This window comes from Muntiacus reevesi, chromosome 1 (assembly GCF_963930625.1).
Source record: "Muntiacus reevesi chromosome 1, mMunRee1.1, whole genome shotgun sequence".
Lineage (NCBI taxonomy): Eukaryota > Metazoa > Chordata > Mammalia > Artiodactyla > Cervidae > Muntiacus > Muntiacus reevesi.
In genome coordinates this window covers 177,696,885-177,713,116 of record NC_089249.1, presented here as the reverse complement: position 1 = coordinate 177,713,116, position 16,232 = coordinate 177,696,885, and the positions used below count along the sequence as shown (strand labels likewise).

At 60.7% G+C, this 16,232-nt stretch overlaps 1 protein-coding gene across 7 annotated transcripts in view; it reads left to right on the top strand.

Annotated features, from left to right (window-relative positions):
- The window catches only part of ANKMY1 (ankyrin repeat and MYND domain containing 1), a 53,627-nt gene that overhangs the window by 11,657 nt on the left and 25,738 nt on the right, over nucleotides 1-16,232 (top strand). For 5 of the 7 annotated variants that reach the window (XR_010660824.1, XR_010660825.1, XM_065917189.1 and 2 more), the window contains 8 exons: nucleotides 1,457-1,878; nucleotides 3,223-3,394; nucleotides 4,068-4,208; nucleotides 5,400-5,540; nucleotides 7,392-7,499; nucleotides 9,981-10,112; nucleotides 12,435-12,548; nucleotides 12,842-13,007. Coding sequence is in view for 4 of the 7 variants with exons in the window: in XM_065917189.1 (XP_065773261.1) it covers nucleotides 1,457-1,878; nucleotides 3,223-3,394; nucleotides 4,068-4,208; nucleotides 5,400-5,540; nucleotides 7,392-7,499; nucleotides 9,981-10,112; nucleotides 12,435-12,548; nucleotides 12,842-13,007 (1,396 nt within the window). In the remaining 3 variants the exon portion in view is untranslated. Of the gene's footprint in view, nucleotides 1-1,456; nucleotides 1,879-3,222; nucleotides 3,395-4,067; nucleotides 4,209-5,399; nucleotides 5,541-7,391; nucleotides 7,500-9,980; nucleotides 10,113-12,434; nucleotides 12,549-12,841; nucleotides 13,008-14,952; nucleotides 15,060-16,232 lie in introns of all 7 variants that reach the window. The other 2 variants (XR_010660826.1, XM_065917191.1) reach the window with 2 other exon arrangements.

Genomic DNA, 16,232 nt, shown 5'->3' with positions numbered 1-16,232 from the left:
GCCCCAGCCCCTCCCCGATCCCCTGCCATCCATCCCCCCATCCTCAGGCCCCAGCCCCTCCCCGATCCCCTGCCATCCATCCCCCTATCCTCAGGCCCCAGCCCTTCCCTGATCCCCTGCCATCCATCCCCCCATCCTCAGGCCCCAGCCCCTCCCTGATCCCCTGCCATCCATCCCCCTATCCTCAGGCCCCAGCCCCTCCCTGATCCCCTGCCATCCATCCCCCCCATCCTCAGGCCCCAGCCCTTCCCTGATCCCCTGCCATCCATCCCCCCATCCTCAGGCCCCAGCCCCTCCCTGATTCCCTGCTGTCCATCCCCCCCATCCTCAGGCCCCCGGCCCCTGTCCTCAGCCCCCCACTCCCCATCTAGCGGTCCCCCCTCCCCATCCCCTGCCATCATCCCCCCCTCCTTAGCTCCCCTCTCCCATCCCCATCCCCCATCCACCCATCCAACTCTCCCTTGTCCGACTGTCCACTGGTCCAGTACCACTCATCGCTCACTTGTCTACCTCTCCCCCAGTCCGCCAGTTTCCCACTGCTGTCCCCCCGCTCCCTGGCCTTCTTGTGCAGACCAGGCTCAAGTGGGATGGATTGAGGTGGGCAGGAAGCAAAATGGGAGGAAATCGTCATGGTCACTGGGTGCCCTGAGCTTGTTGCTACGGCACAGAGGATGTGTCCCTTAGGAGGCCATGCGCAGCCGCTGCGGCCTCAGGACAGAGGGCGCCGTGGACCACGCACAGGGCCCACCGAGGTCTCTGCTGACCGGCACTGCTGGAGGCCCGAGCCTTACGGGATGCCTGCTTCGGTGGTTCTGGGCGGGTACTCAGGGTGGAACTGCCGGGCCCTTCACAGAAGCAGTTAGTGACAGAGCGCTGGGCCCGTTGTAAAGTAATTAGCCTCCAACTAATAAAAATAAATGGAAAAAAACAAAAACACCAAAAACAGAGGGCTGGGCCCGGCCCCAGCCTTTCTGCCTGGGGATGGTCCGCGGTGGGACCTGAGACCCTGCATTTCTGGCGCTGCTGCCCTCTGTCCCTGGGCCACTGCTGAGAACTGAGGCTGTGACGGCAGGTGGAGGGCACGCCAAGCCGCAGAGCGTGACACCGGCACCCGCTGGATTCGGACGTTTCCGGGGCTCATGTTAGAAGAAGGCAGGACAGGTGGAATTCATTGTAATAATGCTATTTGTTTAACCCGTGTATCCAGAATTCCCCGTTCTGGTGTGTAATCAGTACAGCGGCCCGTGGGGAGACATTTGGCATTGATTTTCCGGTCGCCTCGCCTACGTTTCGGGGGTCTGCACCGGAAGCCTGCATGGCACCCGCGCGCGGAGGGTCCCGGGGCCTGGGGGGTCCAGGTGCCTGGGGGCCCGGGCCGGCCCTGCAGACAGAGGCGGCTTGCTGGGTCAGCACTCGCCGCTCTGTCCTAAGCACGCTTTCTCGGTCCTTTCCAAAGGAAGCTTCGAAGCCCGCAACCACGACCCAGCGTTCCTTGTCGATCTTGGAATCACCCGTGGAGCCGGTGGTTCTGGAGGAGCCGGTCATGGCGCCGGGCGGCCTGGAGCGGAAGCAGTCCTCTGCCAGGCCGAACATCGAGGAGGGCCGCCGCGGGGCTCAGGAGCGGGGCTCCACGTCAGGGAGGAGCAGCGCCAGCGACTCCGAGCGCTCTCGGGCCATGGCGTCGGGGACGCTGGGCCGGAGCTCGGCCTGCAGCAACGACTCGGACTTCGAGTCCGGCCGGGCCATGCACCATTTCCGCATCGACCTGCCGCCGCAGCTGCTGGAGTGCGGCGCGCAGGGGCACAGCCTGCTGCAGACCCCGGGCGCCGGGCCCGCCGACCGGGGTACCATGAGGAGGATGGCACTGCGCATGGTCCAGTAGGTGGCGGGCCCAGGGCGCGCCTCAGGGGGAGCCGCGAGCGCTGCTCCCGCCGCTCCCGCCGCTCCCGCCGGAGGGCAGTTCTGCACGCCGGGGGTGGCTCCCAGCGGCTGGCCTCTGTGCTCTCCCTGGGGCGGAGCGTGGGATGGGGCGCTGGCACTGGAAACGCACAGGCGAGCACTCACCCTCAGTCACCCAGGGACACACGCGTGCTCTTGTGCACACCCGCCCGCACACGGTCACTCACCGTGGATGCGTGCGCGCACAGGCGCGCGCACACAGACACGCGCGCGCGCGCCACGCCCAGGGAGGCTCTCACGGAAGCAGGGCTGCCCCTCCACCAAGTCCCGAGCACACAGAATATCTTCAGGGCCAGTGGCCCCTCGCGGTGAGGGCTTTGAGGTAGCCAAGTTTTTCATAAAAACTGGTTATCTGTGCGAATATGCAATGGTTAGTATTACTTTTTGAGTGTATTACCAAATATTTGAACACATTCTCAGTCTTAATCTGTAAGACAGTAGCCAGGGATGGCTAGAACCCGAGTAAACAAAGCTCTTTGGGAGCCTGGAAGGATCGTGCAAGTGCGGAGGGTCGGAGGGCAGGCCGTCTGAGCGCTGCCGCCCTGGACTGACCCAGGCTCCTCTCCCTCTGCTCTGCCGGGGGTCAGCGGGCCGGTCGGGCCCCCACCTGCCGCACTGGGCCTCTCCGCACACCCTGCTCTGCACCTACACCTTCTCCCTGCCCCCCACCCGCCCAGCTCCCGCAGGCCCAGCCCTCACGGAGTCCCCACAAGAGGCTGGGTGTGCTGCTCTGAGCTGCTTGTGAGAGACGTGTGTGCCAGTGCAAGTGTGTGTGGTAGGTGTGTGTGCACGGTTACATGCGTGGTTGCATGTAGGTGCCATGCCGTGCCTGCGTGTGTGTGTTGCATGTGTGTACATGCTATGTCTCTGTGTGTGTAGGTGTGTGTGTGTGTTACACATGTATGTGCACGTCTGCTGTGTGTGTACAACCTTGGACCCCATGGGTACCAGCCAATGTACATCGTCCCCTCACGGCCGCCCCGGGAGGCCTCCTGGCCCCCACCCCCACCCCGCATCACAGGTGACCTCAGGGAGGCTAAGTGAGCACCAGGCTGAAGTCGGGCAGGGCCGCAGCTGGACTTGGGCTGCCCTGGTGCAGAGAAGGGCTGCAGTCTTGGCGAGGCAGGACCCCGGGGACAGTGTGCTCCGCGTCAGGCCTCGCCAGTATCCCCGGCGGGGGCTCCTTCCGGCCCGGGGCATGTCCGGGCTACGGGCCGCGCGTGCCCCTCCGCCAGCCCGTGACAGTCTCCCTGCTCCTTCCAGAGACAGGCACAGGTGGGCGACCATCAAACTCCTGCTGCGCCGCGGCGCTGACCCCAACCTGAGCCGCGTGCCCATGCAGGTCCTCTTCTTCGCCGTCAAAGCCGGGGACGTGGACGGGGTGAGGCTGCTGCTGGAGAACCGGGCCAGGACGGACATCCAGTTCCCGCCTGAGGTGGGCCGCGCCGGGGGCCAGCGGCGGTGGGGGCCACGGGCCGACTCTGACGGTCTCCCGCAGCGTCTGCTTTCCTCCCTGGTTGTGTCGATGCTTGTCAGTCACTTAGGCCTCTTATACTCAGAGGGTGTTGGCTTTTGAAAAGGCTGCCAGTCTTGCTCAGGCTGCTTGCTCACCTTCTGGGCCCCTGAGCCGGGTTGTTCATTTCCTCTTTTTTCTTGGGTGTAAGTGCAAGGGTGCAGGGAAGCGGGATTTCAGGGTCAGACCCAGGAGGATTTCACAGGAACTTATTGTGCTCACTGACTGGACCCCATCTTTGAAACCTCCTGGAGGAGAGCGGAGACATTTGGTCTAACAGGAAGCTGGTCCACCAGGGCCTGTGTTCCTGTCTGTCACCCTGGCGGACGAGAGCCTCTTATGAATCCGAGCAGACGGCTGGGCTTGTGTGGTGTGTTTGTGGTCCACTGTGGGCGGGCCTCTTGTCCCGAATGTCCCAGATGACGGGCATGTGGTGCCTTGGTAACCCGAGGCAGGCGGGGGGCAGGCAGCCACGCTCTCGCCCTGGACCGGGGCCCCACGGGCCTTGTTCACACAGAGCCCCACCCTCGGGCTGACAGCTGTCGCTCCTCGGGAGCCGGGGCTGCACCCTCACCCGCCTGTGTTTCCCCTGCAGCTGGGGGCCCTGACCCCTCTCCACATCGCGGCTGCCCTCCCTGGGGAGGAGGGCGTCAAGATAACGGAGCTGCTGCTCCACGCCATCACCGACGTGGATGCCAGGGCGGCCGACCAGGACGATGTGTACAAGCAGGCTAAGGTGGGCGTCCGCGCGTGGAGGGTGGGGTCCCTCTGCAGGCGGCGTGAGGTCCCTAAGGAGGGTGCCGGGCGCTCTGCGAGCCGCGGGCTGGCCTGGATCCAGGCAGCGTGGGCCTGGGCACACCCGTGGTCGTCCATGCGAGCCGGGTCCTGTCCGGGGCAGAGGGAGGCAGTGTGACTTGGGCCCCGAGTGTGGTGTGGGAGAGGTATGCGCACTTGATGAACGTGAGTGAGAACCTGCTTTTTCAGGCAGCTCACAAAGCCCGGGGGTCCTCGCTGGGGTGGCCGGGCCCCCGGGAGGGCATACTGTAGGAGGCTCTGTCTCACTCCACTCGGGGGTGCCCCTCTGCCTGGATACGCGTGTGCCCAGGGCCGCACTCCGTGGCCGGGTCCTCCCACCTCGCCTGCCTCCCAGCGGCCCCTCCGTACCCTGGGCCACTTCTAGGCTGCCGCGATCTGAGAAGGCCGGCCCGGAGCCCCGCGGGTTCTGAGCTCCTAATGTGCGGGGGTAGTCGGGCCACGGGCTCTGCCCTTGCCAAGGTTGGGGGAGTCGCGCTGTGGGCCTCCTCGGGCAGCCTCCAGGTCTGCCCCACCCTCAGGGAGCCTCGTGTCCCCAGACCAGGGCTCAGGGCCTGGTGCCCCCTGCCAACCTGCTCCAACACGTGACAGGGAGGGGAGTGGACCCTCAGGGGGCAGGGCAGGCTGCCGGGTGGGGTGGTGATGCTGCAGAAGGGCCTGGGGGCCAGAGGTGGGGCTTGGAGCCTGCCAGGTGGGGGTTCTGGGGTGCAGGGCTGGCGAGGCAGAGGTTGCATCTTGGCACATGCAGCGACTCCCGCCCCCCTGCAAGGCCATGCCGAGGCCCCCTCCGCCATGCAGCCCTCCCAGCCTTCCTCCTTCAGGCCAAGCCCCTGAAGCACAGCAGCTCTGCCATCTCATCCTTGCGTCCACCCAAGCCTCATCCAGCCCCTAGCGCCCGAGGGCCTGGGACGGGGAGGGGAGGGCCAGTTCGAGGAGTCAGGGTAGTTCACAGGGCACCGCTGCAGGCCTCTGGGCTGGGGGGGCGGCGCGGCCCTGGGGGGCCCTGGGTGTGAGCTGGTGCCTGCAGGGGGTGCAGGGCCCGGGCGGCATGTGGCGGGTCTCTGCTCTGGGGGTCGGGCTTGGGGCCACCCTCGACCCCTCTGTCTGCCCACAGCTGGACCTGCTGCCTTCCAGCCTGAAGCTCAACAGTGAAGCGGGCCCGCCCAGCATCTACTACAGCAGGTGCACGTCAGTTCCCGACGAGGGGGGCAGGACGGCCCTGCACGTGGCCTGTGAGCGGGAGGACAACCACAGGGTGAGGCGGCCTTCTGGGTGGGCCGGGGGGTGTGCACAGGCGCCTTGAAGCGTACCCGTGAGTACCCGCCCGTGAGTGTGTGCGTGTGTCTGTGTGCAGGTGTGTGTGTGAGCTTGTAGGTCGTGTGTATGTGTGTACACATGTATGTGTGTACACGTGCATGTGCAGGGCGGTGAGCCCGCAGGCCTGGTGGGCTGAGCCAGGCCTCAGGTCCTGTGGCCATGCGAGCAGACCTGGGCATGCCGTGGTCCAGACCTGGGTCCTCCAGCTACAGGTCATCCTCCCTAAGTGGGCCCTGGACTCGGGGGACTGGGTCAGGTCGGCAGTGAGCTGGGACATGCTGTGTTGAGATCAGATAGGAAGCATCATGGAACTCGTGTGCACGGATGTGTTATTTCAGAGCACGTGCTGGGGACACGCGTCCACACACAGGCATGTGTACCTGGGGGTGGGAGCCTGGGTCGCCTCATGAAGTCACTACGTTACTGCGGGCGGCAGTCACACACATCTGTGTTGCCAGCCCATCTCCCCCCAGGCGGTGACCCCGTCTGGTGCCAATGCCTCCTGTCCGCTTTGGGATCAGTTTGCCAGCGGCGGGTGCAGGAACCCCTTGGAGGATGGGTGCGAGGGGAGCTGGGGAGCCTGGCCAGCGAGCCCCCGAGTGCATGATACACAGCCTCCATTTACTTGCCTGTAAAATGAAACAGCAGCAGCCTCACGGGTCTGCAGCAGGAGGTCTTTGTCACTGCCCAGGATGAGGATCACACGTGCCGCCCTGATGGGGGCCGTGAGGGCCTGCATGGGGGTGGGTGCCCACACAATGCTGTCAAGGGACCACCCGCTCCAGAACACCCCCCCATCTTGTCAATGCATCCTTGGGCTGTGTCACTGCCCCACCAGGGCGGGGCGGCGAGCCCAGGCTGAGGCCAGGGACAGCAGGGCTCCAGGAAGGTGGGGCTGCCCAAGGCCCCTGGTCAGTAAGTTGGAGGCCTGGGCTTGGAGCACAGCTCTTTCTAGCTCACACGCCTTTGTCTTTTGTACTGATTTCGGATTTGGAAAAGTTAAGGGGAAACAAAGTCAGGAGGCGCCATAGGCCACGTTCTCATCAGATCAAGGACAGATCACCAGTGTAAAGTCCAGTGCTAAGACGTGAGGGCTGCACCATCCAGCCACCACGCCTGCATTCCAGCAGGGAGAGTGAGAAGAGGGGCAGCTTCCCAGGAACCCCTCGGCACACTTCTGTGGGCTCCCCTTGGCCTGGCCAGGGAGGCTGGCAAAGGGGGTGGTCTTGCAGGGTGGCCCAGCCGGCCCCTGGGGTCTGCAAGTCCGCAGAGCAGCAGACCGCTCCTTGTGGTGAGGGGAGCCTGGGTCAACTCCCCGCAGGCACTTCCCAGAGAGCAGGGGAACGGTGAGAGCTTCCTTGGGGGCAAAGGGCTGAAAGTGCCCCTGTGTTTCTTTTGCCTGGTGTGTCCTGGTGAAGGGCCCGCCCTCTGCCCCACCTGCCGTGTGCGCAGCCCAGCTGCCGTAGTCTCGATACAGCGGCAACAGCTCTATTCGTGTCTGCAACAGCTGCAGCAGAGCGGCCCTGGCTCTCCTCTTTCCTTCAAATCAACTTACTCGTCATCGACATCCTTGTTTTCCATCTGAAATGATCCACGTTTGGAAAACCTCTTCTCGGCTTGAGGATCCACCCACCATTCACTACCCAGTTCAGGGTGCTTTTGTGTGCCAGGCAGGGCCCTGGTGTGACGGAGGAGCAGTCAGTGGCCGGGATGGCCTCACGGTGTGTGTCTCCCCTGGAGTGGAGGCGCCCCTGTAACCCGCCGTCCTCCCGCCTCTCTCCCCGCCCAGTGCGCCAGGGACGTCGTCCGGCTCCTGCTGGCCCACGGAGCCAGCCCCAACGTGCTGTGGAGTGGCCACTCCCCGCTCTCCCTGTCCATCGCCAGCGGCAACGACCTGGTGAGCAAGTCCCACCCTGCATGGCTGGGTGGGCGTGCCTGCGTGGCTGTCTCGTGCCCCCGCTCCAGCGCGGGCTCTGGGATTTGCTGTTCTCTAGGTGCCCCACGGACAGCATGGTGTGATGCCCGGAGGGTCCCCTCCCATGAGGACGGAGTGCCCCCACAGAGAGAAGGGTGGAGGGAGGGAGTGAGCATGAGGGTGAGGGTTTACCCGGGAGGTGCTGACTCAGCCTCAGAGCACTGGGAGGGCACCCTGGGTGGTTCCCACCTTCTGTGGCTGCCAAGGACCGTGTTTGTGCTTCCACCCACCCATCCACCCACCCACCTGTCTAGCCACCCAGTCATCCACTCATCCACTCAGTCATCCACTCATCCATCCTCCCAGTCATCCATCCATCCATCCTCTCAGTCATCCACTCATCTACTCAGTCATCCATCCACTCATCCTCCCAGTCATCCATCCATCCATCCTCTCAGTCATCCACTCATCCTCCCAGTCACCTATCCATCCATCCTCCCAGTCATCCACTCATCCACTCAGTCATCCATTCATCCATCCATCCTCCCAGTCATCCACTCATCCTCCCAGTCATCCATCCATCCATCCATCCTCCCAGTTCTGCACTTTTCCTTCCTTCCATTCATTTATCCACCTACATATCCACCTGCCCACCCACCCCTCCACCCATCCATTCTTCATCATCCATCCCTCCTTCTGTCTTGTTGTTTGGTCGCTAAGTCGTATCCAATTCTTTGTGACCCCATGGACTGCAGCCCACCAGGCCTGCCTGTCCATCACCAACTCCTGGAGTTTACTCAAACTCATGTCCATTGAGTCAGTGATGCCATTCAACCATCTCATCCTCTGTCTTCCCCTTCTCTTCCCACCTTCAATCTTTCCCAGCATCAGGGTCTTTTCAAATGAGTTAGTTCTTTGCATCAGGTGGCCAAAGTATTAGAGTTTCAGCCCTTTCAGTAAATATTCAGGACTGATTTCCTTTAGGATGGACTGGTTGGATCTCCTTGCAGTCCAAGGGACTCTCAAGAGTCTTCTCCAACACCACAGTTCAAAAGCATCAATTCCTTGGTGCTCAGTTTTCTTTATAGTTCAACTCTCACATCCATACATGACTCCTACTAGGAAAACCATCACTTTGTATGGACTTTTGTTGGCGAAGTCATGTCTCTGCTTTTTAATACACAGTATAGGTTTGTCATAGCTTTTCTTCCAAGCAGCAAGTGTCTTAATTTCATGACTGCAGTCACCATCCACAGTGATTTTGGAGCCCAAGAAAATAAAATCTGCCACTATTTCCATTTTTTCCCCATCTATTTGCCATGAAGTAATGGGACCGAATGCCATGATCTTCATTTTTTGAATGTTGAGTTTTAAGCCAGCTTTTTCACTCTCCTCTTTCACCCTCATCAAGAGGCTCTTTAGTTCCTCTTTGCTTTCTGCCATTAGGGTAGTATTGTCTGCATAACTGAGGTTGTTGATATTCCTTTCTTCTATCTATCCACCTATAATCCACCCACCTATTCATCCTTTCATTTAGCTGTTATTTTTTGAGGATGTTCTATGGTTAGGCACCATTCCAGGCATCAGGTGTTGAATAGAACAGAAGTGTCAAGGATCCTACATTCTAGTTGGGGCAGATGGACCACAATCTGGTGTGTGACAGTGTCAGACCCTAAGCTCATGAAGAAAGTGACGATGGGTGAGGGGAGGAGAATCACAGGGGCTCCTTCAGCTGGGCGGCGGGAGGGCCTCTCTGGTGAGATGGCAGTTCAGGGAGGCCTGAGGCAGCCATTGTTGCTGAGTGGCTGGGGCTCCCGTGTCCCTTCTGCCCGGCCCCTCCGCCTCCTGCCTTCGCTCACGCACCGAGTCACTTGCTCAGCGGGTCACACGGGCACCTGCTCTGTGACCGGCCCTGGGTGGAGGCGGGCAGCCTGGAGGAGAGCCTCACCCCAGGCGCAGAAGCTCCCGGAGGGCCAAGCTTGGTGCCTCGTGTGTCTGGAGCAGCTGCTCTGACTCCAGGCTCCCGGGGGGCCCTGGGCGACTGGGGACGCAGCAGGGAGCAACGGAGCCCCGTCCTCTGCACATGCTCAGGCGATCACGGTGACCGGCGGCCCTGAGTAGAGGCAGGCTGGTCCCAGGGACACGGACCAGCAGGACGTGCGCCTGACCCTGTGGGGTGAGAGGCCCGGCAGGATCCCCTGCGTCCCCAGGTGGAAAGCAGGGAGGCGCCGGGACCACTTCTGAGCAACTGGACGTTGTTCTGAGGAAGTGCTGGACTGGGCCGCCCGGGGGAGTGGGAGTCCTCCCTAGGGAGCCGCCGTGTGCACCCCCAGCCTCACCGTCTGAGCCGCGGCCCCTGGGGGTGGGAAGCAGGGAAGTCGCCCCGCGCGGCCTGGCTCCGGGCGCTTCCTCCGCTCGTCGGGGAGGGGCGCGCCGGGTGCTGACAGGCCTGTCTGTGCCCAGGTTGTGAAGGAGCTGCTGTCCTGCGGAGCTGACCCCAACATGCTCCTGACCAAAGGCTTGGGCAGCGCCCTGTGCGTCGCCTGTGACATCATCTATGAGAGCCAGAGGAGCCTGGAGAGCAGGCTGGCCCTGGTGAGCCGGGGGCAGGGAGGGTAGGAAGGGGAGGCCCTGGCGGGCAGGTCTGGACCCTCTTCATGGCGCTTCATGGCGCTTCATGGGCTCTTGCTCTCTGTTCAAGACTTGATGTTCCAAACACTTGAGAAAGTACAAACAATTCTTGCCTTTTGTAGTTTATAGACCTAAAATATATTAGTGGCAAACCCACTCAAAAGGCCAGACAAGAGTCCCTAGTTTGTCTTGAGAGTCATTGGGCTTGGCTTTGGTCTGGCTGCAGGAGTCTAGAGTTTTCAGTGACAGAACCAGATTACCAGGGATCCAGAAGCTGTATCCTGGGGGGATGGGGAGCCATGCCCTGGGTGGGGGATGGGGAGCCGTGCCCTGGGTGGGGGATGGGGGAGCCGTGCCCTGGGTGGGGATGGGGGGGCCGTGCCCTGGGTGGGGGATGGGGGAGCCGTGCCCTGGGTGGGGGATGGGGGAGCCGTGCCCTGGGTGGGGGATGGGGAGCCGTGCCCTGGGTGGGGGATGGGGAGCTGTGTCCTGAGTGGGGGATGGGGAGCTGTGTCCTGGGGGGGTATGGGGAATGGGGAGCTGGGTGGGGGATGGGGGAGCTGTGTCCTGGGTGGGGGTGCACTCTCTGCTGGAAGCAAAGGTTCACTGGCAGTGCCCCCAGAACCTAGGGTTTTTGTTTGTGAGGAAGTAAGGTTGAGTGATGAGAGGCTGGTGACAGTCATTGAGGCCGCCTTGTGTCTCCCCAAATAACGACCCTGCTGACACCTGCTCAGCAAGTGTGCGTTCTGAACTTCCTGTAGATGACAGCCTGATTCTTGTCTGTCACATCCAGCCTTGTGGTTTGTGGTTTTGTCAGCATTTCTCGATGAAACTGTGAAACCAAAGAGCCTCTATGTAGCACGGCATCCTTCCTTGTCGTGGTCGGGTTGGGCGCCCCTGACGGATGCTGTTTGCTATGAATGCAGTTGGTGCTGCGTCAGGAGTGGAGGACCTTGCCTCAGGGTGTGCCAGGGGTCCAAATGCACACACATGTGCATGCACAGGCACATCACATGCCTGTGTATACGTGTGCAAGCACCCCCCCCACACATAGTTGCTCTCTGCAGCCACACACACATGCATGCACACACATGTCCACACGCCTGTGCATATGTGTGCAAGCACCCACATACACATAGCTGCTCTCTGTAACCACACATGCATGCACACACCAGTGAATACATGTGCACGCAACCACACACTCACACAGCTGCTCTCTGCAACCACACACATGCATGCACACACATGTCCACATGCCTGTGCATACATGTACAAGCACCCATCCCCACACACTCACATAGCTGCTGTCTGCTACCACACACACATGCATACACACACATGTCCACACACCTGTGTATATGTGTGCATGCAACCACACACTCACATAGCTGCTCTTTGAAACCACACACATGCATGCACACACATCCACAGGCCTCTGAATACGTGTGCAAGCACACACACACACTCACATAGCTGGTCTCACAGCACCTGTGGTCTTACTGAGCGCCCTCGGGTTGTTGTATGGATGGTGAACACGGTACAGACTAGGGCTTTTGGCCTCTTTAACCTACAGAACTTGAGAACAAGAAACAGGTACCCTTGCTCATTCCCCAAGGCGGGGTGAGCTTGTTCCTTATATGGGGTGAATGGAGGAGTGTGTCCAGGGGTCAGTCTGGAGGCTTAGGTGGTCCTTGGTGGTATTGAGTGCAGGGTGCGTGCACATACCTTGCTTTTGCTCCTTGCTCTTCAGAAGTGGCAGCTGCAAGTTTCTGGTCTTTATGTATCTTGTTGTCCATAGTCTGCCTCAACTGCACCTGCGCCCAGCTATTTTTAGTCCATTTAGTTTCTTTGTATTTTGTTTCCGAAGGAGACATTTGTCCAGATGCAAGTGCTGCAGCAAGGGTCCCAGGTCCCAGTGTGTCTCAGACAGACCAGCTTGCGGTTTGCCCTCCTACCACTTACACTCTAGTGGAATGGGACCAGACCTCAGCAGGCTGCCCTGGGGTCTGATTGGGTGAGGGAGGGCCACCCGAGGAGCCGGCCAGCCCCCAGACTCAACCTTGCTCTGAGGGTCACCCTGAGGACACACCACCCTAATGTCTTGTCCGTCTGTCTGTTTGTCTTGTTGACACTCCGCACACCTGGGTGGATGGCCCAGGTGGGTCACGCAGGGGGCAGGAGCCCGACCCTGCTCTCCTGCTGGGGGAGAGGGCCCCCTGCTCCACGCCCCGCCCCCTGGTGGCTGGGGCAAATACGAGCCTTTGACGTGGGCTCTGTTCTCCACAGATTGACCGGCTCATTAATTACGGGGCTGACATCCTGAGCCCCGTGACACTTTCACAGGGGGACAAAACAGCTGTGGGCACAGCGGTGGACTATGGGTACTTCAGATTCTACCAGGTGGGTTGAGTCTCTCGTTGGCAATGGGGGTGGAGCTGGGGCCTTTAGCATCTCTTGGGCAAGGCAGGTCAAAGGTCCCTCATGCCTCTGACCAAAGTCCTCCTCCCGCCTCCTAGAGGGAAAATTCAGGCCCCCCAAGCCCTGCCAGCTTGACTGCCTGTGCAGCAGCTCTCTGAGCGTTATCCTGGTCTGTCCTCACACTCATCGCCACGACCACAGTGTACCCCAAACTGTTGGCGGTCTGGGGGCCCGGTACCCCGTGCTCAGAGGTGGTGACTGGTGCTGGCTTGCAGGACCGGAAGATAGCCCACTGCCCCTTCCACATGCTGATGCCTGCAGAGCGGGAGACATTTATGGCCCGGAAGAAGCTCCTGGAATACATGGGCCTCCAGCTGCGGCAGGCCGTCTTCGCCAAGGAGGGCCAGTGGGACCTGAAGGTGCTGCATCTGAGCAAGCGAGGTGGGCGTGGCGGGTGCTCGGGCTGGGTGGGTGCGTGGGTGGGTGCGTGGGCGTGGTGGGCAGCCAGCGGGGTGGGCGGCTGCAGCAGGCTCTTTGGGCAGCTCAGAGCTGACCTGGAGGCCCCCTTGGCCTGAGTGTGTGTGACAGGCTTCATGCGTCGTGGAAGAGCATGGGTGCCCCGTGCTAGGGGCTGCGTCCCCCGAGGGTCTGGCTCCAGGAGGCTGTGTGGGGTGGGCCTGGGAAGAGGAATTGGGGGGCCCCATCCCAGGTCTGGGAGCATCACCTGTGTCCAGTGCCCTGCCGGCCCCGCCCCTGCCTGCCCCGCTGCCACGGTGGGGGACACGACCCCCGAGGAGGGCGGCGTGCCTGCACCGGGGGTGGGGGAGGGAGCCTGCCCTGCAGCTGCTTGGTGAGCTGCACCCCGGGGGTGGAGCTGGCAGCCAGCCTGAGCTGGGGGGCAAGCCCTGGCTCACGCTCCCCCGAGGGCCCTGCGTGGTCTAGCCCCACGGCAGAGCCAGCCTGAGCTGCAGTCTCGGGTGAGAGCCTGGCGGGTCCTCGGGCGTGGGCGAAGGATCCAGAACCCCGTGGCGCACAGATGGGGAGCTTGTCTCCTGGCTGACAGTCTGCTCAGGTGGCAAAAGAGAGTGGCCTCCCAGGGAAGCCCACGGGCCCAGGGGAGGGGCTGTGCCTTCCTGGAGACGGGGGTGGGGCGGGGCATGCGGTGACAGCTGCCTGTGTGGGGGACCCGGGACTGGTGGCCCCCCTCAGCCACACCTCTGCTCCCGTCTGCTGCTCGGAACCCGCATTCTGGGTGACAGGGAGACAGAGGTGGCGCAGGGGGCTGCTGAGAGACCCCGATGCCCCTCCACCCTTGCGCTCAGCCCTGACACAGGGCCCCGCGGCAGCAGGAGTCAGGCTGCTGTCTGAGGGCCATGCCCCGCTTGTCCCCTCCCCGACACCTCGCGTCCACCCCGCCCCCTCCGCCCTGCCCGACTCCCTTACACGTACCCCGCCCCATAACCCCCCCAGCAGCACCCCTGCCCTCCCCACCAGCCACGCGTGTACACACACGGACCAGCCTCCCCACCTCCCCCACCTGCACATGTACATACACACACAACCCCCCAGCCCGCCCCCACCCACCGATCCACACACCGCGTGACCGTCTGCACCCTGTCCCCCAACGCCTGGACCCATCCTGCAGCCCCGAGACACCCACCTTTCATACACAACGCTCCTCACTGCTGCGCACACACCCACACACTAACATAAACCTGCCAAATCCACCCACAGACCTGCGCACCCTCAGCTCCTCACCCCTCCTCCACTGCACACATACACCCCAATGTCCAAGCTCCCTGCACACACATCATAAGACCCCCACACCCCACCCCACAAATAGTTCCTAACCAGATGCCCACCGACCCACTCACACACGTCCCTACCAACTGCTCACCTCCACCACCCCCACACCCCTGTCCTCACACACCTGCCACCCCAGGCCAGCCCCCACACAAGCCCCCAAGGACCACCCCCCTCAGCCCCTCTCCACATACCCACTCGTTCCTCCCCACATGCACGCTCATTCCATCCTTCCCCACAGAACCCCCTTGCACACTGTCACACACACCCAAACACACACACCATCCATCATAACCCTCCCCACCCCCACACTCACCAGTCCGCGCACAGCCACGCACGTCCACTCACCCTCACACCGGCTTGTGACTGCCGACCTCCTTGTACCTGCGTGCCCACACACGACCTCAGGACGTCAGCTCAGGTCGGTGGGGTGGGGGATGCTTAGACAACAAGCAGGTGTTTGCTCGGTTCAGGAGGCTGGAGACCGAGCTCCGGAAGCCGCTGTGGCTGGCTGGCTCCTCGACGCCGTCTGCCTGTCCTGTTCTCACATGTGAGAGAGTGCGTGCACTTCCTCTTTTTACAGGGTGCTAATCCCACCAGAGGGCTCCACCCCCATCACCCCAAAGCGCCCCTCCAAGTCCCGTGGCATTGGGGTTAGGCTCTCAGCAAATTAATCTTGGAAGGACACAGGTATGTCCATAACACCCCCCCGCCCCCGACTCAAGCACAAGCCTCCCCTGCCCTCTCACTTACACACCACCCAGCATGCAACTAACGACAGTCAGCCCTAGAGGGGGACAGCGATGATGGGAAATGAACAGGTCCCCAGTGAAAAGTGGGCACGCCCGAGCACATTGACGTGTGCGTGATGGAGAGAGGGGAGCAGGAAATGTAGTGGAAGATACCATGATGAAAACATCCAGAATTTGGTGAAAATCAGCAACCTGTATATCCAGAGAGCTTAATGAACTCCCCAAAGGATAAACACAGACAGCTGCAAACAGACACACCAAGTTGAAATGCTGACAACCGAATGATTCATCACAAGGGGACCCCGGTAAAGTCAGCAGTTGGCCCCTCGTCAGAAGCCATGGAGGCCAGAAGGCAGTGGGATGTCATAGTCAAGTGCTCCAAGCGGTAAGCTTCAGCTGAGAATCCTAGATCCAGCGAAGCTGGATGAAGGTGACAGAAAGGCATTCCCGAAGACGGAACCCTTGGGAATTTGTCCCTCGCAGTCCTGCTTTACAGGAAGACTGAAGCACGTGACTCCAGAAATCAAGTCCTCTGTGTGAATAAAGGGCACTGGCAAAGCTAATTGTAAGAATAAAAGAGAAATGCATGTTTCCTTAGATTTAAAAAGAAATTTGCATGATTTATATATAAGCAATTTATAGAAAAATTACTATAGGCATATATGTATGGACTTTATTTATTATAATCTTGGTGGCTCAGCTGGTAAAGAATCCACCTACAATGCAGGAGGCCTGGGTTCGATCCCTGGGTTGGGAAGAGCTACCCACTCTAGTGTTCTGGCCTGGAGAATCTCATGGACTGTATGGTCCGTGGGGTCACAAAGAGTTGGACACGCCTGAGCGACTTTCACTTTCACTTTCAAGGAAATAACAAAAGAATAGTTTAAAATAATTAAAGAAATTAAACATTTCATTTAAAAGTATTCACTTAATGCAAAAAAGGAAATAAAGGAGGAGTAGAAGAACAAAAATATGAGACACATAGAAAACAAAATGTAAAATGCAAATGTAAACCCAGCTCTGTCAGTAATAACATTAAGTATGAGTGCACTAAATAATCCAGGCAGGAGGCAGAAACCATCAGATTGATAAAAATAAGAAAAGTCCATTT